Source organism: Rhinopithecus bieti, unplaced genomic scaffold (assembly GCF_001698545.2).
Source record: "Rhinopithecus bieti isolate Rb0 unplaced genomic scaffold, ASM169854v2 scaffold_17184, whole genome shotgun sequence".
In the NCBI taxonomy this organism is placed as follows: domain Eukaryota; kingdom Metazoa; phylum Chordata; class Mammalia; order Primates; family Cercopithecidae; genus Rhinopithecus; species Rhinopithecus bieti.
Window position 1 is genome coordinate 2,724,210 of NW_016809106.1, and position 22,546 is coordinate 2,746,755.

The 22,546-nt window shown below is 43.7% G+C and overlaps 1 protein-coding gene across 5 annotated transcripts in view; it reads left to right on the forward strand.

The window, feature by feature from the left end:
- The first annotated feature begins 6 nt into the window (after positions 1-6).
- The window catches only part of ATPSCKMT (ATP synthase c subunit lysine N-methyltransferase), a 25,538-nt gene continuing 2,998 nt past the window's right edge, over positions 7-22,546 (forward strand). For 2 of the 5 annotated variants that reach the window (XM_017888561.1, XM_017888562.1), the window contains exons 1-4: positions 15-38; positions 10,870-11,159; positions 13,607-13,700; positions 14,987-15,037. In XM_017888561.1, the coding sequence (XP_017744050.1) occupies positions 23-38; positions 10,870-11,159; positions 13,607-13,700; positions 14,987-15,037 (451 nt within the window). In that variant the 5' untranslated portion in view covers positions 15-22. Of the gene's footprint in view, positions 39-9,832; positions 9,874-10,869; positions 11,160-13,606; positions 13,745-14,986; positions 15,038-18,765; positions 18,812-22,546 lie in introns of those variants that run through there. The other 3 variants (XM_017888559.1, XM_017888563.1, XM_017888560.1) reach the window with 3 other exon arrangements.

Consider the following 22,546-nt stretch of genomic DNA (forward strand, 5'->3'; position numbering starts at 1 on the left):
AAAACCACTTGGAAATCTCGCGATGGAGGGAGGAGGAGGTGAGGCGGGAAAGGCGTGGCGGGTTCCTGCGGGCGTCAGAAGGGGTGCGGGCGGGCTGGGGGCTCGCGGTCAGCTGAGGTCTCCACTGTCGAGCCGGTGGCCGAGCGGGCGGCCTCCCTGGCCTCCAGCCTGGCGTTCGGTGCCCAGAGCTCGTGGCCGCCGCGCCGTGCCCGCGCCGGTTCTGGGGATCGTTGGCGGCGGGCGCGTTTCCCGGTGCTGGTTCCTCTCTGCTAGGGACTGTTGTGGGCTCCTTATGGCAAGTGACTCAGCCTTTAGCACGATGTTAAGGAATAGGGATAGTGGAGGCACACAGATGGATTGGAATCGCAGTTCTGCCGCTCTTCTAGCTGTGGCTTTGGGGAAATCCCTTAACTTCTTTGTCCCTCGGTTTCCCTGTCTACAGAGTGACGGTGGTAACAGTAGTGCCTACCTTACAGGGCTGCTGTGAGATTCAGGGAGAACGGTGCCTGGCCCTTAGCAAGCTGTGTTTAAGTGTTGGTAAATTTAACATTTTGCACAAATGGCCCAGTAACTTGCCACGGTTATACAGCTAGTAAGACACAGAGTTGCACAGCCTGATGCAGTGGGTGCCACACTCTTTTTTTTTTTGGAGACAAGACTGTAGCCCAGGCTGGAGTGCAGTGGCGCGGTCTGGGCTCACTGCAGCCTCTGCTTCCCGGGTTCAAGCGATTCTCGTGCCTCAGCCTCTTAGGCAGCTGGGACTATAGGCACAGGTCACCACGCTCGCTAACTTTTGTATTTTTAGTAGAGACGGCGTTTTGCCATAGTGGCCAGGCTGGTGTCGAACTCCTGACCTCAGGTGATGCGCCCGTCTAGGTCTTCCGAAGTGCTGGGCATGAGCCACCGCAGTGCCCGGTGGGTCCCACTCTTAAGCCCTGTATTATGCTGCCTCAGAAAGATCTAGGTAACCGCAGCTGTCCTCTAAATCTCTTATGCTGCCTTCCCCTGCGCCCTCCAAGATCATGACTTAATATTTGATAGGTTTAGATTTATTTGTTGAGGGGTTCCAGCCTTACTTCTCCGCTACTGCCATAAGCAGGGACTTAGCTAATAAAGTTGTATTATTCCCAGACTTTATTAGGTACTCAGTAAATGTTGAAATGAATACATGCACTATAACATTTGACCCTGGCCTGAAAGTCAAGAACTGACTTGGCGCCTGTGTTCCCACCTACTCCGGGGGCTGAGGCAGGAGGATGGGTGGAGCCCAGGAGTTCAGTTTACAGTGAGCTATAATCCACCACTGCACTCCATCGTGGGCGACAGAGCGAGATTCTGTCTCTAAAACAAAACAGGGAGGACTGACTTTGTCATGGGATGGTTGGTGATCAGTTAACTCTTAATGCTTGGCATACTTATGCGCTAGACGTCTTCAAGGACAGGTCTTATTTCACATTAGCTTTGCCAATTCAGTGTTTCCTCATTAAAAATGGTGGCTTCTGCAATTCATTTGGCTCATTCGATTGTTGTGAAAAATAGAATGTCTTATGGCATCCTCTATGTAGTTTATTTCCTGTCAAAACACTGGGGAGCGAGAGGGGATTTTTCCTAGAATCAATAGCTCATGTAATGTCAAAAGGATACAAATGACATTAGACTAGTATAAGAAAGACTTTCTAAGGACATAAGAATATACGCTAAAGGGACATATGTTGTAGTTATTCAACAGGTATGCATATACAAGTGCACAATGAACAGTCCTTACAAGTTGTGACATTCCGATATAAGCCCGCTTTAGATATGTGGCTGGTTACTATTCCAAACAGGCTCCTTCTCTCTTCCTGACCTTTTTCTTTTGGCTTGAACTTGGATAAGAACCTTGGGTACCTTATTGTACATCTGTCACTGCCTCTAGCTTCAGCTGATCCAAATCTGCCACTGAAAATTGAAGTTTTCAACCAATATTAGAAGTCAATAAGCAAGCAGGGCCTGGACACAGTAGAAGTTAACCTCATCCTGTGTTTGATTTTCAAGGATGGACTCCTACTAAGTGCTCAAAGAAAGAAGCCAGTGGCCACTGCCGCCGTTATTTAATAGAATGGCTCCTTGTTCCAAAGAACACCTGACAGAAAGTTCTTGCCATTTATGTGTATTGGATAGTCTGGGAGTCTGAACACGTTCCATTAGCAGGATTTGTTGAAACAGTCTTGATTTTAGTTTTGAATATTCAGGGCCTGATTTCCACTGGTAAGAATCAATACAGGGCCTGGCATGGAGGCACTTTGGGAGGCTGAGGCGAGAGAATTGCTTGAGCCCAGAAGTTTGAGACCAGTTTGGGCAACATAGGGAGACCTTGTCTTTAAAAAAAAAATTGAAAAATTAGTTGGGTGTGGTGGCATGTGCCTGTAGTCCCAGCTACTTGGGAGGCTGAAGTGGGAGGATTGCTTGACCCTGAGAGGTCAAGGCCGTGGTGAGTTGTGATTGTGCTACCGCACTCCGGCCTGGAAGACAGAAAGGAATGAATTGTTTTTGCTGAATGGAGCTAACAATGTAGTCCTATTTTGGATGTACTTCTAGATTGGATGTACATAGTAACTTCTTCCAGAGCTCCAGCAGTGGGTATGGATCTTGATTTCCCCATGCAAATGTTTGTGACGTTGCAAGACTTGTAGGCATGAAAACTTGGGACAGAAAATAGAACGATTTCATCAAAAGACTCATTGCCCTTGTGTTGCCTTTCTTAAAAACACAAATATTATAGTGACTTTGCTCAAAAAGTTTCATCACAGTGCGCATAGAATAAAATACACATTGAGCCTGGCGTTCAGAGGCCTGCCTTCCTGTTTATCTCTCATCCTGTGCTCCAGGAAGGCTTTCCCTGCCTTCTACACCTTTGTCCCAAGGCTTGCTGCTTTTGGCTCCAGCTCAAATATTCTCTCGCCAACACCTTACTGGTCCTATTGTTGGAATCAGTCTTTTTCTCCACCTCTCTCGTATGCCTGTATCGTTTTGTTTGTGCTATAGCATTTCTCACAACCTGACATGTGTCTGCCTGTCCTGGACCCCACCTGTCATTTGCCTAGATGGGAGGCTGTGAAAAAGAGGAGCTTTTTTTTTGTTTTTTTGTTTTTTTTTTGAGACGGAGTCTCGCTCTGTCGCCCAGGCTGAAGTGCAGTGGCGCGATCTCGGCTCACTGCAAGCTCCGCCTCCCGGGTTTACGCCATTCTCCTGCCTCAGCCTCCTGAGTAGCTGGGACTACAGGCGCCCGCCATCTCGCCCGGCTAGTTTTTTGTATTTTTTAGTAGAGACGGGGTTTCACCGTGTAGACCAGGATGGTCTCGTATTTTTTAGTAGAGACGGGGTTTCACCGTGTAGACCAGGATGGTCTCGATCTCCTGACCTCGTGATCCACCCGTCTCGGCCTCCCAAAGTGCTGGGATTACAGGCTTGAGCCACCACGCCCGGCCGAAAAAGAGGAACTTTTTATTGTGTCTTTTGCTGGTTGAATTGAAAGGTACATATCTACACAGGTGAAATTAAATTTGGGTCATCTGACTTGTGTTTGTTTAATAAACTTGGTGAACAAATGCATAAACAAAAATATGGCATATCCATACAATGGAATATTATTAAGCCATAAAAAGAAATAAAGAACTGATACAAGTTGCAACATGGATGAATCTTGAAGACATGCTAAGTGAAAAAAGTCAGTTGCAGAAATCCACACACTGTACAATTCATTCCTTTAAGTCCAGAATAGGAGATTCCTTTTTTTTTTTTTGAGACAGAGCTTTGCTCTGTCTCCCAGGCTGGAGTGCAATGGTGTGATCTTGGCTCCTTGGTTCACTGTAACCTCTGCCTCCCTGGTTCAAGCAGTTCTCTTGCCCCAGCCTCCCAAGTAGTCAGGATTACAGGTGTGCGCCACCATGCCTGGCTAATTTTTTTTTTTTTTTTGTATTTTTAGTAGAGATGTTGTTTCATGATATTGGCCAGGCTGGTCCTGAACTCCTGACCTCAAGTGATCTGCCCACCTTGGCCTCCCAAAGTGCTGGGATTACAGGCGGGGGCCACTTTACTGGGCCCCAGAACAGGGGATTCTTGAGACAAAAAGTAGATGAGTGGTTTCTTAGGGCTGGGGGATAGAGGGTGGATGCGAGGCTGATAGCTAAAGGATAAGGGTTTCATCTTGAGGTAATGAAAACGTTCAAAAATTGACCGTAGTGTTGGTTGCATATATCTGAATATAAGAAGAAACACTACATTGTCTACTTTAAGTGGGCAAATTGTATATATGTGAATTATATCTCAAAGCTGTTAAAAATTGAGCCCCTCCCTGCAAATGATAGTGTTGAGAATAATAATAGCAATTAATAGTCATTACTTAGCCTCTTAGGCTTATGCTAAATGCTTTGTATACATTATTTACCTGTTCCAAGAATCCTATGAGGATAGTATTATTGCAAAATCTTTTTTTTTTTTTTTTGAGATGAGGTCTCACTCTGTCATCCAGGTTGGAGTACGGTAGCGCGATCTCAGCTCAGTGCAACCTCTACCTCCCAGGCTCAAGAAATCCTGCAACCTCAGCCTCCCAAGTAGCAGGGACCACAGGCGTGCATCACAAGACCTGGCTAATTTTTTATATTTTTGGTAGAGATGAAGTATTGGCATGTTGCGCAGGCTGGTCTTGAACTCCTGAGCTCAGGTGATCCACCCACCTCAGCCTCCCAAAGTGCTGGGATTACATGCATGAGCCGCTGTGTCTGGCCAATTTTGAATTGTGTTTAAACAAATTATTTCTAAATTTTACTGAGGAGAAAACCATGCCTTAATAACAACTTACCTTGTGTTAAACAACTAATTAAGTTCTGAGACTCCAGAACTGTGTGACCCAAATCCTCTTAACTGCTGTACTGTACAATTGGAATGTCCACAGGATAATTTCTTTAGAGAGGGCGTGACAAATGTGCCTTGACTTTTCTTTCTTTTCTTTCTTTCTTTCTTTTTTTAATGCCAGGGTATTGCTCAGTCGTCCAGGCTGGAATGTAGTGGTGTGATCATGGCTCACTGCAGCCTCAGCCTCCTGGGCCTAAGTGATCCTCCTGTTTCAGTCTCCCAAAAAGCTGGGACTGCAAGTGCATGCCACCACATATGGCTGATTTATTTTTTGTAGAGATGAGGTCTTGCTGTGTTGCCCTGGCTGGTCTAGAACTCCTGGCCTCAAGCAGTCCTCCTACCTCGGCCTTCCAAAGTGCTGGGATTATATGTATGAACCACTGTGCCTGGCCAACTTAAATAATGAAATGCATGACTACCATTTTAGCAAGTAGAGGCATACCTTGTTTTATTGCACTTTCCAGATAATGCACTTTTTTGTTGTTGTTTGAGATAGGATTTTGCTATTATTGCCCAGGCTGGTCTCAAACTCCCGGGCAAGCGATCTTCTGGCCTCAGCGTCCTGAGTAGCTGAGATTACAGGTGTGAACCAACATGCCCCATTCAGTAGTGTGCTTCTTACAAATGGAAGGTTTATGCAGCTCTACACGGAGCAAGTCTGTTGGCACCATTTTTTCAACAGCATCGTGCTCACTTTTTGTCTCTCACATTTTAGTAATTCTTGCAATATTTCAAATTTTCTGCTATTTTTTATCTATTATGGTGATCTATGATCAGGGATTTTTGATGTTTCTATTGTAAATATTTTGGGGCTCCACAAACCATGCCCAAATAAGAGTGAACTTGATCGATAAATGTGTGTGTGTTCCTACTGCTGCACTGGCCATTCCTCCATCTCTCTCCGTCTCCTTGGGCCCTCCTATTTCCTGAGACACAGCAACATTGAGTTAGGCTGATTAATAACCCTACAGTGGGCTCCACGTGTTCAAGTGAATGAGTCACACTTCTCCCACTTTAAATCAAAAGCTAGAAATTATTAAGCTTAGTGAAGAAGGCATGAAATAGTGAAGAAAACTGAAATAGACTGAAAATTAAACCTCTGGCGTCAAACAGCCAAGTTGTGAATGCAAAGAAAAAGTTCTTGAAGGAGATTAAAAGTGCTACTCCAGTGAACACGCAAATGATGAGAAAGTGAAAAAGCTTTATTGCTGATATGGAGAAAGTTTGAGTGGTCTGGATAGAAAAATCAAACCAGCCATAGCATATCCTTAAGCTAAAGCCTAATCAAGAGCAAGGCCCTAACTCTCTTTAGTTCTCTGAAGGCTGAGAGAAGTGAGGAAGGTGCAGAAGAAAAGTTTGAAGCTAGCAGTGGTAGGTTCATTAGGTTTAAGGAAAGAGCAGCCATCTCCTGAGCATAAAAATACGAGGTGAAGCAGCAAGTGCTGATGGAGAAGCTGCAGCGAGTTATCCAGAAGATCTAGCTAAGATTGTTAATGACGGTTGCTGCACTAAACAGATTTTTTTTTCTTTTCTTTTTTTTTCTTTTGAGACAGGGTCTCGCTCTGTCACCCAGGCTGGAGTGCAGTGGCCTGATCTTGGCTCACTGCAACCTCTGCCTCCCGGGTTCAAATGATTCTCCTGCCTCAGCCTCCCGAGTAGCTGAGATTACAGGCGTGCGCCACCACGCCCGGCTAATTTTTGTATTTTTAGCAGAGACGGGGTTTCACCGTGTTGGTCAGGCTGGTCTTGAGCTCCTGACCTTGTGATCTGCTTTGGGATCAGCCTCCCAAAGTGTTGAGATTACTGGCCTCAGCCGCTGCACCTGGCCAACAGATTTTCCATATGGATGAAACAACTTTCTGTTGGAAGCTAGAGAGAAATCAATGCCTGGTTTCAAAGCTTCAAAGAATAAGCTGACTCTCTTGTTAGGGGTGAATGCAGCTGGTGACTTTAAGTTGAAGCCAATGCTTACTGGCCATTCTGAAAATCATAGAGCCCTTAGGAATGATGCCAGATCTACTCTGCCTTGCTCTATAAATGGAACAACAAAGCCTGGATGACAGCACCTTTCTTTATAGCATGATTTTTGAATATTTTAAGCCCGCTGTTGAAACCTACTGATCAGAAAAAGGATTCCTTTCAAAATATTACTGCTCATTGATACCGCACCTAATTACTACTCAAGAGCTCTGGTGGCCATGTACAAGGACACGAATGTTGTTTTCGTGCCTGTCAACACAGCATTCATTTTGTAGCCCGAGGATCAAGGGGGTAATTTTGACTTTTAAGTCTTGTATTTAAGAAATGCATTTCATAAGGCTAGAGGTGCCATAGATACTGATCACACTGATGGATCTGGGCAAAGTCAATTCAGAACCTTCAGGAAAGGATTCACCATTCTGGATGCCATTAATAACATTCATGATCCATGGGAGGAGGTCAAAGTATCAACATTAATAAGAGGTTGGAAGAAGTTGATTTCAGTCCTTATGGATGACTTTTAGACTTAACTGGAGGAAGTAACTGCAGATGTGGTCAAAATAGCAAGAGAATTAGAAGTGGAGCCTGAAGATGAGACTGAATTGCTGCAACCCCATGATAAAATAGCGGTGATGAGGAGTTACTTTTGATAGATGAGCAAGGGAAGTTGTTTCTTGAGATGGAATCTACTACTGGTGAGGATGCTGTAAACATTGTTGAAACGATGACAAAGAATTTAGAATATTTTATGAACTTAGTTGGTAAAGTAGTGGCAGAGTTTGAGAAAATTGACTCCAAATTTGAAGGAAGTTCTGCTGTGGATAAAATGCTGTCAAACAGCATCACATGCCACAGAGCGATCTTTCGTGAAGGAAAGAGTCTATCAATGCAGCAAACTTCATTGTTGTCTTATTTTTAAAAATTGCCGCAATACTTTGTAGGGACATGGATGCAGCTGGAAACCATCATTCTTAGCAAACTATCAACAAGAACAGAAAATCAAACACCGCATGTTCTCATCTCTAGGTGGGAACCTGAACAATTGGGAGTCACTTGGACTCGGAAAGGGGAACATCCACACAATCGGGCTATCATGGGAGGGGGGAGGGGGGAGGGGAGGGATGCATTGGGGAGTTATAGCCTGATGTAAATGACACTGATGGGCGGCTGACGAGCTTGATGGGTGCAGCACCCAACATGGCCACAGTCTATACATAGTAACAACCTGCACGTTTGCACATGTACCTAGAACCTTAAAAGTCTAATAAAAAAATTAATTAAAAAAATTGCGCAACCACCCCAACCTTCGGCAACCACACCCTCATCAGTGAGCAACCCGTTAACGTCAGGCCAGATGAGATTTTGACTCACTGAAGGCTCAGATGATCATTAGAATTTCTTAGCAATAAACTATTTTTTAAAAATTAAACAATTTTTTTGAAGATAAATCAGACCAAAATGTCAAGCAATAAAGGATTTTAAAATTAAGTTACATACATTGTTTTTTGAACAGTGCTGTTGCACACTTAATAGACTCCAGTATAGTGTAAACATAACTTTTATATACAGTGGGAAACCAAAAATATTTGTGTAACTTGCTTTATTGCAATATCTACTTTATTGCAGTGGTCTGGAACTAAATATCTCCAACGTATGCCTGTAAGTTCCTCTGTAAAATGCCAAAATTATAACTGAAATTATTTAAAGCTTTTGCTTTCTATCAGATGCCATCACCTTCTTAAAGTTAATTTTCTTTACCACCGTCACTAGCATTAGCACTAACACTAGCACTAGTAGCATTCTTCCTCCCACTGCCCTCTCCCCCGACCCAGTTGGTTTTCCACTATGAAATCAGTTTTACAACTCATTTTAAGGGGCTTCAGGAATCAAGAACAAAGCTGTGCTGAGTGGGGGATGCTGGCGATTGGCTGGCTGCCCTGAGGGTGACCCGCTGCTGTGTGCCAGCTTTCTGTGTGTCTTGGGTTCAAAATTTGTACTGCACCGGAATAGATTGCCATAGTGCATGGATGTGGTGGGAAGAAAAATGTCCTCTCCAGGAATGTCCACATTCTGATTCTTGCACCTGTACAGATGTAATCAATGGGATTGAGATGGGAGATTATTTTGGATTATTTATGTGGGCCCAGTGTTATCACAAGGGTTCCTATAAATTAAGAGGGAGCCTGGCATGTGAGAGAAGGTGATGTCAGGACAGAAGCAGAGATTGGAGTGATGTGGGGTCAAGAGCCTCAGAATGTGGGCAGCCTCTGGAAGCAGGAAGAGACAGGAAAACCTGCCCGAGGGCCCCCAGAAGGAACGCAGGCCTGCCAATTCATTTCAGACTGACCTCCAGAACTGTATGATAATAAATGGTGGTTTTCTTTTCTTTTTTTTTTTTAAGATGGAGTTTCACTCTTGTTGCCCAGGCTGGAGTGCAATGGTGCGATCTTGGCTCATTGCAACCTCTGCTTCCTGGGCTCAAGCGATTCTCCTGCCTCAGCCTCCCAAGTAGCTGGGATTACAGGCATGCACCACCATGCCTGGCTAATTTTGTATTTTGGGAGGCCCACCTTGGCCTCCCAAAGTGCTGGGATTACAGGCGTGAGCCACTGCGCCTGGCCATAAATGGTGTTATTTTAAGCCATTAATTTTGTGGCACCTTCTTACGGCAGTTATAGGCAACCTATAATTGTATTCGACTCTGTTCTAAGTGCTTTACCTCCATCCACTCATTTCATCCTCACAATATCCCTGTGACCCCCACTTTACAGATGAGAAAACAGGTTCAGCAAGGACAAGGGATTCAGGGTCCCCTCATTAGTGAGGTGGCAGAGCTGGGATCCTAACTTCGGCTGGCTCTGGAGGAGTCCTGCTTTTACCTCCTGTACTGTGCTCCTCGTTAATCAATTTTACAATCAATTTCAAGTCAATATTAATTTCAAAACCCTGAGATCCCATTTAAATGCATTTTGAAGGACAAATCTCAAGAGGATATTTAAGGTACCATTCATTTCTTTGTAATCAGTGATTGGGGTCTGCATTATTTTATGTTTGTGATAGTACTAAAATAATCTTATTTTTCTTTTTGGATCTGCTATAAAAGTCTCTTTATTACCATACTTATTTGAGATATTTGGCAAAACCTGATTTTTTGTCTCTTCTATTACTTTAAAATTGTATCAGTGAAACTGGATTGTAGATGCCAGACCAAATTTGATGTGGAATCCTTTAATTCTACTTGAAATTGGGTAATAATTAGACAACTTTATGCTTCTTTGTTTATGAGGCTTTGTTAGTTCAGAACATAAAAATATGTAGTGCATGATTAAAACTTGTACTAATGGATATTAAATTAATAAATTACTTGATAAGTTTGAGTACATTGTTTTCTAAGGATGACTCCTAGACACACAAAAAATCAATATATTGGAAAGAAAAGATTTTAGTCTTCTTGTGGTATTGAATAATGTTCTCCAAAATATCTTAATAGGATTTATTGTGGGATCCTACACTTGGCATTTAGCTTGTATTCAGCTGAATATTACAGCTGAATATCCTTTAAAAAGCATGAGTTTGCCCGGGCGCGGTGGGGCTCAAGCCTGTAATCCCAGCACTTTTGGGAGGCCGAGAGGGGCGGATCCGAGGTCTGAGATCGAGACCATCCTGGGCTAACACGGTGAAAACCCCGTCTCTAACTAAAAATACAAAAAATGAGCCGGGCCGAGGTGGCGGCGCCTGTAGTCCCAGGCTACTCGGGAGGCTTGAGGCAGGAGAAGGCGTAAACCCGGGAGGCAGAGCTGCGGAGGCTTGCAGTGAGCTTGAGATCCAGCCACTGCACTTCCCAGCCTGGGCCACAGAGTGAGACTCCATCTCAAAAAAAAAAAAAACAAAAAAAAGCATGAGTTTAATTTGTCAATGAGAATTGGTAGAAAAAAATACTCTCTTGGATTTCAGATTGGGTGCTACGTGTGTCTTTTCTGCTTGCTTTCATTCTAGGTATACCCCTAGAAACACTTACAGAAGAAAGTCAGTCAAGACATGTTCTACCTGCAAGTTTTGAAGCCAACAGTTTGCAGAAAAGCAACTGGGGGTTCTTACTTACTGGGCTTGTGAGTGGGACCCTGGTGGCTGTGTATGCTGTAGCCACACCGTTTATAACGCCAGCCCTTCGAAAAGTCTGTTTGCCATTTGTACCTGCAACTACGAAGCAGATTGAGAATGTTGTGAAAATGTTGCGATGCAGAAGAGGATCCCTTGTAGACATCGGTAGTGGCGACGGACGCATTGTGAGTTCTGCTAAAACATTTTAAGGTTTGGAACGAGAACTTAAAATTTCTGCTTAACATTTAGTAAGGCTTACACAAAGTCTTACTAAATCTGACAGCTTGAAAGAGTGCTCATTTCATTTTGTGTTTGTTTGACCAAACTATTAAACTACCAGCATGTTTGGAATTCATTTTTCCCAGATTTAATTTGTTCTTAAAGGAGGAAGTGTGCTGTTGACATGCCAGGGGAAAAAGAACAGTTAACTGGTAATTATTAAATTGTCTGTTAAATACTTGGGCCGACAGAGGTGGCATAATGAGAATAAACATGTTAAATCATGCAAACAACCCCATAGTTGTTTGCTTCTACATTTGTCTGTATTTATCCATGTATAAGTGATAATTCCTGTGGGGTAATATAGAGTTAAAATAAGAAAGAGCCAGTGATTAACCCTCACTAAGCCGAAGATTAGACTTCTTTCGCGAACTTCTCTCACTTGACCCCAGTTGGGCACCTATAAATAAAGACAAAAGGCCACTGACGGGCAAGTAGGTGTCTCAGAGCAGGTTCCTCAGTGGGCAGGGTGGCACCATCCTTAGCCTTATCCCAGTGATGAGCTGAAAAATTCCAGCAGCAGTGGGAAAGGCTGGTGCTATGGAAGCATTTAGTGTGAAGGCCAGCAGGACTCACCTTTCACCAGCTCCTACAGACATAGAGACTGATTTTGTGATTCTGAGCTAGAATATTCAGGAGGAGGTTAGAAAGTTAAGATATTTTTAATTTAATTTTTTTTTTAATTTTTAAAATCGTGTTAAGATACACATACCGTAGTGTTTACCATCTTAACCATGTGCAGGTGTACGGTTCAGGGTGGGAAGCACATTCATGTTACCGTGCCGCCGTCACCACCACCCATCTCCAGAACTCTTCATCTTGCAAAACTGAAACTCTGCCCCAATTAAATAATAACTTTCTATTCCCCCCCTCCCCTCACCCTCTGGGAGCCCTATTTGTTTCTAACAAATGTGTTAGTGGCCAGGTGCAGTGGCTCATGCCTGTAATCCCAGCACTTTGGGAGGCTGAGGTGGGCGGATCACGAGGTCAGGAGTTCAAGAGCAGCCTGACCAACATGGTGAAACCCCTACTCGACTAAAAATACAAAAATTAGCCAGGTGTGGTGGTGCACGCCTGTAACGCCAGCTGTTAAGGAGGCTGAGGCAGTAGAATCACTTTAACACGGGAGGTGGAGCTTGCAGTGAGCTGAGATCCGGCCACTGCACTCCAGCCTGGGCAACCGAGCGAGACTCCGTCTCAAAAAAAAAAAAAAAAAAAAATATTGGTCTGTTTTCATGCTACCGATAAAGACATACCCTAGACTGGGCAGTTTACAAAAGAAAGAGTTTGGTTGGACTTACAGTTTAACATGGCTGGGGAGCCCTCACAATCATGGTGGAAGGTGAAAGGCAAGGAGGAGCAAGTCATGTCTTACATGGATGGTGACAAGCAAGGAAAGAGCTTGTGCAGGGAAACTCCCCGTTATAAAACCAGATCTTGTGAGACTTACTCACTATCATGAGAATAGCATGGGAAAGATCTGCCCCCATTATTCAGTTACCTCCTGCCAGGTCCCTCCCACAACACATGGGAATTCAACATGAGATTTGGGTGGGGACACAGAGGCAAACCATATCAAGAAATCAAAGAGAAAGTTTTAAAATCCATATTTGAATGCTTTACGTATTTGAACGGTATCTTTGTGGTTTCTGAGAAAATGTTTTCTTGTAGCACTGTAGTTACTTGGGAACTCTCTTAGGTGGAACAGCTGAGTCAAGGGATACTCCCTTAAAGAATGGGGCAGGACAGGACCGGCAGAGAGAACCCAGGACTGCCCCACGTCCCTCCCACTCTCCAGAGGCGGGTGGGATTCCACAGTTGACTTTATTCAGATTAATTTCATTTTATTTTACCTGTTTTCAGTTTTGAGTGAATAGTCATTAACTACAAAGGAAATATGTAACTAATAGCAGATTTTTCATTGACAGGTTATTTTTATTGCATATTATTACTTGTTTACAAAATCATCCTCCCCGACACATTCATTTCACTGCTGCTGTGCTAGCCCACTGATGGAGAGATGTAGTGGATTTTCGGCAATGTTTTGTTCGACCTCCCCGGGGGCTGGCTGACCTAGAATCAATTATGGAGGTGTTCAAAGTGAACCTGAATGTCTATTCTGATACTTGAGGTGAAATCTTTAACCAATCAAGAAAACTAAGTTACATAGGTTGACTATTACCTTGTCCACAAAGCTGTATCACTTTAGAGACAGATTTTTAAATGATGTCTTAGTCATAGGAGGCACTTTTCGATTGGATGTTTAAACCATCGATAGGAAATACTCATATTGTTTGACCATATATGTTCATTTTTTCTTCATATTTTGAATAAATCCTGCCTCTCTCCACAGGTCATAGCGGCTGCAAAGGAAGGGTTCACAGCAGTTGGTTATGAATTAAACCCATGGCTAGTTTGGTACTCCAGATACCGCGCTTGGCGAGAAGGTGTGCATGGTTCTGCCAAATTTTATATTTCGGATTTGTGGAAGGTATGTAAGGCAGAGAATGGCCCTAGAGAAATCCAAGGGAAATTTTATTATTCAAAATTAGTATGACTGAGAACTGAAAATGTATTAAAAGGAAAATAATTAAAATCCAAGTGAATATCCTGGCATAACGAAATGTGTAAAATTGATACATTTTATAAATAGTCTCCTTCAGAGAGAAGCTTAAAGTTTTTATGTATAGGTCTTGTGAATTCCAAGAATTTATTTACTAAATTAGTATGTTCTAATTTCTGTTTCTTACAAAATAATGAGATTTTTCATCTCATTTGGAAATCCTGTAAATTATTATTGATAAATATTAGACTTCTCCATTTGTGTGCCTCTGTGTGTGTGTGTGTGTGTGTGTGTGTATGTGTGTATGCATAGTCGTATATTCAGAGAGACACAGAGATGGGTGCTAGAGAATCATGCTGTCATGGTTATTTCTTATCCTCATAAAGTATAAGATACTTCCAAATTTATTTGTACTCTAAAGACTCTAAAAATGCCCTGTAATTTTGCTTTAGGAATGTTCCATAAAATGCTTTTTCTTAAATAAGAATTTTCCATTGTAATATTGTCATCAGTAGCTTACAAAAATTCACTTGAGTTTTGCTTGCATTGTTTTTTTATGCCATATGTGCATAAACGATCTCTCTATAGAGTAAATAAGACTTTTATTGGGCAATAAGAATTTTAACTGGCAAAGCACATTTCCCCGCAGTTTTTCAACTAAAGACCATTTTATTGCACTTTTTTTACATAGTATTTTAGAGAAGAGGAGGGGCCTCAAATTTTAAGGATGGTTCAACAACAATAAAAAACCCCAGATGGTTCTGAAGTTTCTTGCGTTCTGGTGAAGCTGGTTTGGTGTAGAGTGGACTGGTGCAGGAACATGTGGCCCCGGTGCCACCAGCTGGTCACAGTGGGGTCACAGTGTGGTCACCAGCTGTCTGACACATGACCACTGGGGCGCGCCCTGCATGGAGTCGCCCTGAGGATGAGATGGGATGACTTACAGGGAAGAGTTTGGAAAACTGTAATGGATTGAATTAAAATGAAAGAGAGCATGAACGTATTATTCTTTTCCTTGTGAAATCTTAAGGAGGGCCGCTCTTTTTAGGAGTTGGTCAAAACCCACCGTTTGGTAAAACAGAAAACTGCTACCCATTTCTGTGAAACAAGTTAAGCTTAACATTTGGCCTTTTGCATTTAATCTACCGATTGTTTTCCCACCTTGTTCAGGTTACTTTTTCGCAGTACTCGAACGTTGTTATTTTCGGTGTGCCTCAGATGGTGAGTACGCACTCTTCTGCTCTCTCTTTGGGGTTAGATGATGTTGAAGGCCCTTCCAGCCGCAACACCACCACTCACCCGTGTGATGGTGATGGCCTCCCAGAGATTTTAGGGAACACTGGATTTCAGTTCATTGATTTAATAAAATAATTCAGAGTCTTAGAAGTTTAATCATAAAAGATTCAGTCATACTTTTAAACTTTGGCTTCAGATGAAATTCTCAATGATTTACCTAAGCCTTAAACATTCCAGTTTGGAAGCTGCTTTGTGAGGTCCCCGTGTCTAATGTAGTTTGCAGTTTTCACAGCCACTCACTTCCACTTGGCTGAAGTCGCTCTGGAAAGTTAATGGGATGTTCCCTCTGAATTGATCATTCCTCCCATTTGGCAGGAAGATAATTTTCTGGGTGGATGAGCATTGAGTAGTTTCAGTTTACCTCAGTTTACTGATTTGCTAAAGAATGGCATATTGAACTTTGATTATGTACTTTCAAAAGTGAAAATGCCACAGTATTGCACTGAAAATGGCCCTTCTTAGCCTTTGGAAAGATGGTCATGGTGGGAAGCTTTTACTGTATTGCTGGTGCACAGACCATGGAAGGAAATCCCTTTTCACTTTTCAAAGTCTATCATTGTAGCCATAATAAAATTGGCAGAATTGGATGTTTGCTAAAATGCTGCAATATAGCTGATAGGGTTCTAATTTTTTAAAAAGACAATTTACTTTTTTTGTTTTTTTTATTAATGCCTGCATTTTTGTAAAAGACATTTCAGTGCTTGAGAGATGTATTTCTACTACTGAGACCTTCAGTATAATGCCATATTCTTTAATTTTAAAATATAATTTAGAAATGCTTTTGTAAAATACTCTTTTTTTTTTGAGCCAGGGTCTTGCTCTGTTGCCCAGACTGGAGTGCAGTGGCATGATCTCGGCTCACTGCAACCTCTACCTCCCTGGTTCAAGCAGTTCTCCTGCATCAGTCTGCTGAGTAGCTGGGACTACAGGCACTTGCCACCATGCCCAGCTAATTTTTTTATTTTTAGTAGAGGTGGGGTTTTGCCATGTTGGCCAGGCTGGTCTTGAATTCCTGACCTCAAGTGATCTGCCTGCCTCGGCCTCCCAAAGTACTAGGATTACAGGTGTGAGCCGTTGTGCCCAGTCTTGTAAAATATTCTTGAAAGTGACGGTATCCTGTACATTTATAATGCTCATTGTGCCTAAAATTAAGACCAAACTTTGGTATCCAGCCTTTTCTTATAGAAGTGAAATGAGGTAGAAGGGCACACTCCCTGGTCATTTTTAAGAAAACTGATTGGGATCATAGATTGATATGTAATTTTGATGGTGATTTATTACCTGTGGTGTTTGGGCTTTACTTCTAAAATAGAATGTGTTAGCTTTTTGGAGACAAGTAACTTTAATTTGAATCCGTGCTTTATAAAGATAGAATGTTAGCATTTACTGGAAATTCTGTGCTGTGTGGAGAGGCAGGAGGATGAAACCAGGGTTACTTGTCCCAGCGGGGGGCAGCAGTGGCCTTTGGTAGTCACGGTCACTCCAGGACCTGTGGAGCCGACTCCGGGTGCTTCTTACCATGTTTGAAGTAGACTGACTCACTTTTTGCAGGTGTTCAGTCAGGGGAAATAAGAGTCTTATTATTTATGAATACTTTTGTGATTAATGTCCATTCTTCTGTATGTAGCGGAATCTGAAATAAGGAACATGTAGCATTTCACTATTCCCAAGGAAAAAGGGGAGCAGCTGAAAGACACAAAGTGTCCACGTTCCCTGTCATAACAGAGATTTGGCCAGCTCGCCGGCTCCATGCTGGTGGGTCGGTCAGGGGTGCGGAGGCCGGGATGACTTCTGTTGGTTTGGAAGGGGGAGTTTTGTGTGTGGAGGGCCCCACTTTCAACCTTCGTTAAGCTGTGTCTCAGCAGAGGCCATGAGGGGGTGGGGCGTGTGCTGTGCCAGTGAACCATGGCCAGCTGCGGCTGGGTGACTCCACAAAGCCAGCGTGCCATGAGATGTTCCCATGGCAGCTGATGCCCAGGTAGATACTCAGAGAGCCAGGGGAGCCTTGGGGAGGTCCAGAGCCAGGAATCCCTGGGGCCATAAACCCTCACCCCTGTTTCTGATACCAGACTGATGATCCCTAACAGCTCTGTGCAGTTGTAGCTCAAAATCAGAGGTGCTGTAGCAGTTCCACACAAGTATGTATCTTACTGAAAAGGAGCAGGAATCCCATTTGGATCTGGTCAAGCCAGTCCTGGGGTTGTAAACATCCACGTTTAACATGAGCTTATGCACCAAGAGCATCTTTTCAAAGTGCAGAGCCGATCAATCTTGTTCTCTTGAAAACCCTTCTGTGACTTTTCTTGCTGTTTTTAGGGATAAGGCCCAAACACTGTGGCCCTGAGGCTGGCGTGCAGTGGCCCTCGCTCCCTTCCAGCTTCCCTTGGGCCATGCTGCCCTCAGCTGTCTGTACCAGTCCTCCATCCTCTTGGTCCCCTGGACCTCACCATTGCTGCTCTTCCCAGAGCCTGGGGCTGTGCCCTTCCCTCTGACTGTGGTCCCGTTGGCTCTGGACTTCGTTGGTGAATAGCACTGACCACTTATGGGCCAGCTGTCTTTTCCTCTGCAAGGCAGTTTTGTTTTGTTTTGTTTTGTTTTGTTTTGAGACAGCAGAGTCTCGCTCTGTCTCCTAGGCTTGAGTGCAGTGGCGCATCTCAGCTCACTGCAAGCTCCACCTCCCAGGTTCACGCCATTCTCCTGCCTTCGCCTCCTGAGTAACTGGGACTACAGGTGCGTGCCACCACGCCCAACTAATGTTTTGTATTTTTTTAGTAGAGACGGGGTTTCTCCATGTTAGCCAGGATGGTCTCGATCTCCTGACCTCATGATCCACCCACCTCAGCCTCCCAAAGTACTGGGATTACAGGCGTGAGCCACCACGCCTGGCCTCTGCAAGGCAGTCCTTGATGCCAATGAGGCGAGCTCCAGTGGCCTGCTTTGCACTCACATAGTATCTTGTTGCCCTGTCCTTAGACGGGTTATTGTGCATTTCTTTGTCTGAAGGCTTCGACAGTGCTTGCTGTGTGCACTGCACCATCAGCTCAGGGGTAGGGAGCAGGCCTGTCCTCTTCTAGCTGGCCCAGGCCTCCAGCACTGCAGCACTGGCACAGGCATTGCTTGGTAAACGGTTGTTGAATGAATGAATGTGGTCTGATTGTAACCAGTATTTATACTTTTCCCAGAAAGCTATCTACTTTCATAACTTCAAAGAATGACTAATTTAATTTTAGTTACAAATTCTGTTATGAAGTTTTTTTCTTTTTTTTTTGAGACAGAGACTCGCTCTGTTGCCCAGGCTGTAGTGCTATCATGTGTGATCTTGGCTTACTGCAGCCCCAGCCTCCTGGACTCAAGCGATCACCTGTCTCAGCCTGCCAAGTCACTGGGAATACAGGCGTGTGCCACCATGTCCGGCTATTTGTTTTAGTTTTTGTAGGGATGGAGTCTCGCTATGTTGCCCAGGCTGGTCTCGAACTCCTGGGCTCAAGCATTCCTCGTGCTGCAGACTCCCAAAGTGTTGGGATTACAGGCATGAACCACCGTGCTTGGCTTTTATGAATTGATGAACAAAAATATTATTATGTTCTAATAAAGAAAAATAACTCATAGCTGAATAACTTTTTCTTCCTTCCTTCCTTCGTTCATTTGACAAGCGTGGCCACTATAGCAAGCCCTGTTCTAATCACGTGGAATATTTCAGTGAGTATGAGAGAAAACACGCCTGCCCCAGGTGCTCATATGCTAATGGGGAGAGCAGATACTACATGAGACGCCTATAGAAGATGCATCATACAGCAGAAGCAAAAGTGCTGTGGAGCAAAGCAAAGCAAGGGCGGGGTGGGGCAGGGACAGGATCCCTGCAAAGGTGACCTTTGAGGTTTGGGAGGGGCCTTGCAGGGAAAAGCGCCTCGGACAGGGTGGGGGGCAGTACGGTGAGCAGGCAGGTGTGGCATGAGTGTGCGTGGAGAGGTCAGAGAGGAAGCAGGATGGGAAGGACAACAGCCCTTGGAAGGACGGAAGCCTTGAGTGAGCAGAGAGGAATACATGCAGGGCTGACTGGGCTGGAGAAGGGTCACAGGCTGCCATGTGGAGGCAGGGGTGGGTACAAGCTGGGAGACAGGTTATAAACTCTTGCAGATGTCCAGGCCATGGAGTAACTGGTGAGAAGCATCAAATTCTGTGTGCATTGTGAAGGTAGAATCCACAGTACTAGCTGGCAGATCTAACATGGGGAGAGAGACAAAGGTGGGGTCCCAGGTAGCCCCAGGGTGTTGGCCCAAGTTACTGGAAGTTGGGAGTTGCCTTGGGAAGTGGAAGCTTGTGTCTAGCACCTTAGACCACTGGGCCATCCTGCCACACGCTTGGGGTTGCCTTGAACTATGCTGGGGAAGGTGCAAGCGGAGCTGGCTGGGAAAGTCAGCATGTGCATGTGCTGTTTGGGTGTGCATGACATCAGGCTGGCAGTGGTGGGTGAGAAGGAGTCTGGGGTTCAGGCCAGAGAACGGGCTGGAGATGTACGTTTGTTGGGTATCAGCACAGATGAAGCCTGGGAGTAGCTGAGATTCCCTGGGGAGCACGAGGATGAGCTGTTGAAGACCTGAGCTCTGGACCCTGGCATTAGAGGTCTGGGAAATGAGGGGCAACCAGTAGGACTCGGAGAGGGGAGCTTGGGGAGGAGGAAGTGCCAGGAGTGAGTTACCCTGGTGGTCCAGTGAAACCGGGGTTCCTAGGAGGCAGGGTGTGTGTGTATGGCAGGGCTAGGTTATCTTATACCTTTGAGAATTATGTTTAAAGTTTTGTAGATGTAATTAGGATGAGTTCATGTCACTTTGAAGCCTATAATTGTAGGAATAATTTTGAATTCCATTAGGCAGACATGACACATCACGGCTTCTCTTTGTGTATGATATCAAGCACCAGATTCGTTGCATATTTATGTGTAATTTAGTCAGTTAATTTCTTATGATGGAAATAGCTCCTTTCATTTTTAGGTTTATCTTGACTTAGCATATGACAATCATTTGGAAATAAAAGAAACTATAAAAGAGGAAAGAATAATAGCATCATGAATAAGTTTACAATTATCTTTTTTATGAACAAAATTACCATAAGAAATCTCTGATATTTTGGAAAACACACATTGTTTCATTCTTTGCTTATTTAATTTTCCCTCAAGGAACAAAACTTTTTTTTTTTTTTTAAATCCTATACTGGCTGTTGAAAGAATAGAAATTCCTCCATCCTTAATGGAATTTATTCTGTATTATCTTGGCATTGATTCTGATGAAGAATTAGAATCTGGCTCATTCCAGCCATAGGTCGTGTAGAAGAGTTTTTCTAAGCACTTGTATAAGATTTAGGTCAGGACTAAAACCATCATAGAAGCCCTATCAATTTCATCTGATTTAATCTGTTTATTTTAGAGGAGTAATTTTGCTTAGATCTTGTTTTCTAAATATCACTTCTCACTAAGAGGAATCAGGAATCTTTGAGAAAAAGGCTGAATCAGGGCTGTGGAAGGAAGATACAAAAGCCAGGAACATTTTATTGAGCCAGAATGTAAGGAAGTGCTCACAGTATTTGATAACAGCATGTCCAAAGGACAGAGAAGCCAGCGGCAAGAGCCTCCCAGTAGCCAAATTAGGACAATTCGAGCATTCAGATACACAAGGACAGTAATGGATTATAACCCTATCAAATGAGATAAGAATATAGGTGTTTGTCCTTACAGCAGATTGGTAGATGAGAGAGAGAGGCAGAGCAGGTGAGGGGAAAGCCCTTCCTTATGGTAGAGTGCCAACTGTACATCAAGAAGAAAGGACAGAATTAGCAGATTGATTCAGGCCAGAATTGTCTGTGAGTGCTACTTCAAGTGTGGGGACTGTCTGATGAGTAACAGGATTCACGTCAACCCAAAGCATCTCCTCACAAACTACTCATTGTAAAAGGAAAAATAGCAACTGCACAGTGGAGACACCGGATTCCACCTTCACTGTGTGATTGATGCCATCATCAAGAGCAGCAGGGCCTCCTGGGTGTCTGTGGAGCCCTGCTAAGTTCACAGCCTCGCAGGTGGGGTGTTGCCAAAGACCACACACTGCACTGCTCATGAGCATACATCAGAGGACCCACCGCCAGGGCCGCTCGGTCCAATAACTGAAGAATGTTATTGTCACAGAAACCGAAGAAAGACTGAGGAGCTGTTTTCCCTCTAAGGAGACCAAAGGAATGCTATGGCCAAATGCAAAAGTGATCCTGGACAGGATCATACCTTTGGGAAATGTTATACAGAACATTACTGGGACAATGACAGAATTGCAGTGTTATTTGGAGTTATTATATTGGAATACAATGTTAAATTTCCTGAAGATAACTGTGCTGGGATTATATATGAAAATATTTTTCTTAGAAAATACACACTGAAGTATTAAGGGAGTAAAGGAGCATATTATGTGCAACCTTTTCTGCAATCGTTTAAGAAAAAAATGTTCAAAGAGAGAGGAAGAGAACAAATGTGACAAAATGTTGAAAATTGGTAAACCCACAGGCCAGGTGCAGTGGCTCACGCCTGTAGTCCCAACACTTCGACAGGCTGAGGCTGGCAGATGGCTTGAGCTCATGAGTTGAGGACCATTCCAGGCAACATGGCAAAACTCCATCTCTACAAAATTAGGAGGTTGAGGTGGGAGGATGGTTTGAGTCCAGGAGGCGGAGGTTGCATTGAGCCAAGATCGCACCAATGCAGTCCAGCCTGGGTGATAGACCTTGTCTCAAAAAAAAAAAAAAAAAAAAAAAAGTTATTGAACCTGGGTATAGGTATACAGGAGTTCTTTGTTCTTCTTTGTTCTGTTATTGCAACTTTTCTGGAAGTTTGAAATTATCCCAAAATAACAAGTTAAAAGAAGAAAGTAGAAAAAAAAGTATTTTAGGATGTGAAGGTGGTAATATATTTTAGAACCTGCAGATAAATTTTAAGTAGTTGTTAATTTGTTGATGTAATTAAAATATCAGTACTTTTAGCGAATAATAAAAACTCTTTCTTTATTGGTAGATTGATAAGAAAAAGGTACAACAGTGGTATAAGTTAGGCTAACTCTTAAGAAATCCATTATTAAGCCGGGCGCGGTGGCTCAAGCCTGTAATCCCAGCACTTTGGGAGGCCGAGACGGGCGGATCACAAGGTCAGGAGATCGAGACCATCCTGGCTAACACGGTGAAACCCCATCTCTACTAAAAATACAAAAAAAAAACTAGCCGGGCGAGGTGGCGGCGCCTGTAGTCCCAGCTACTCGGGAGGCTGAGGCAGGAGAACGGCGTGAACCCGGGAGGCGGAGCTTGCAGTGAGCTGAGATCCGGCCACTGCACTCCAGCCTGGGTGACAGAGCGAGACTCCGTCTCAAAAATAAATAAATAAATAAATAAATAAATAAATAA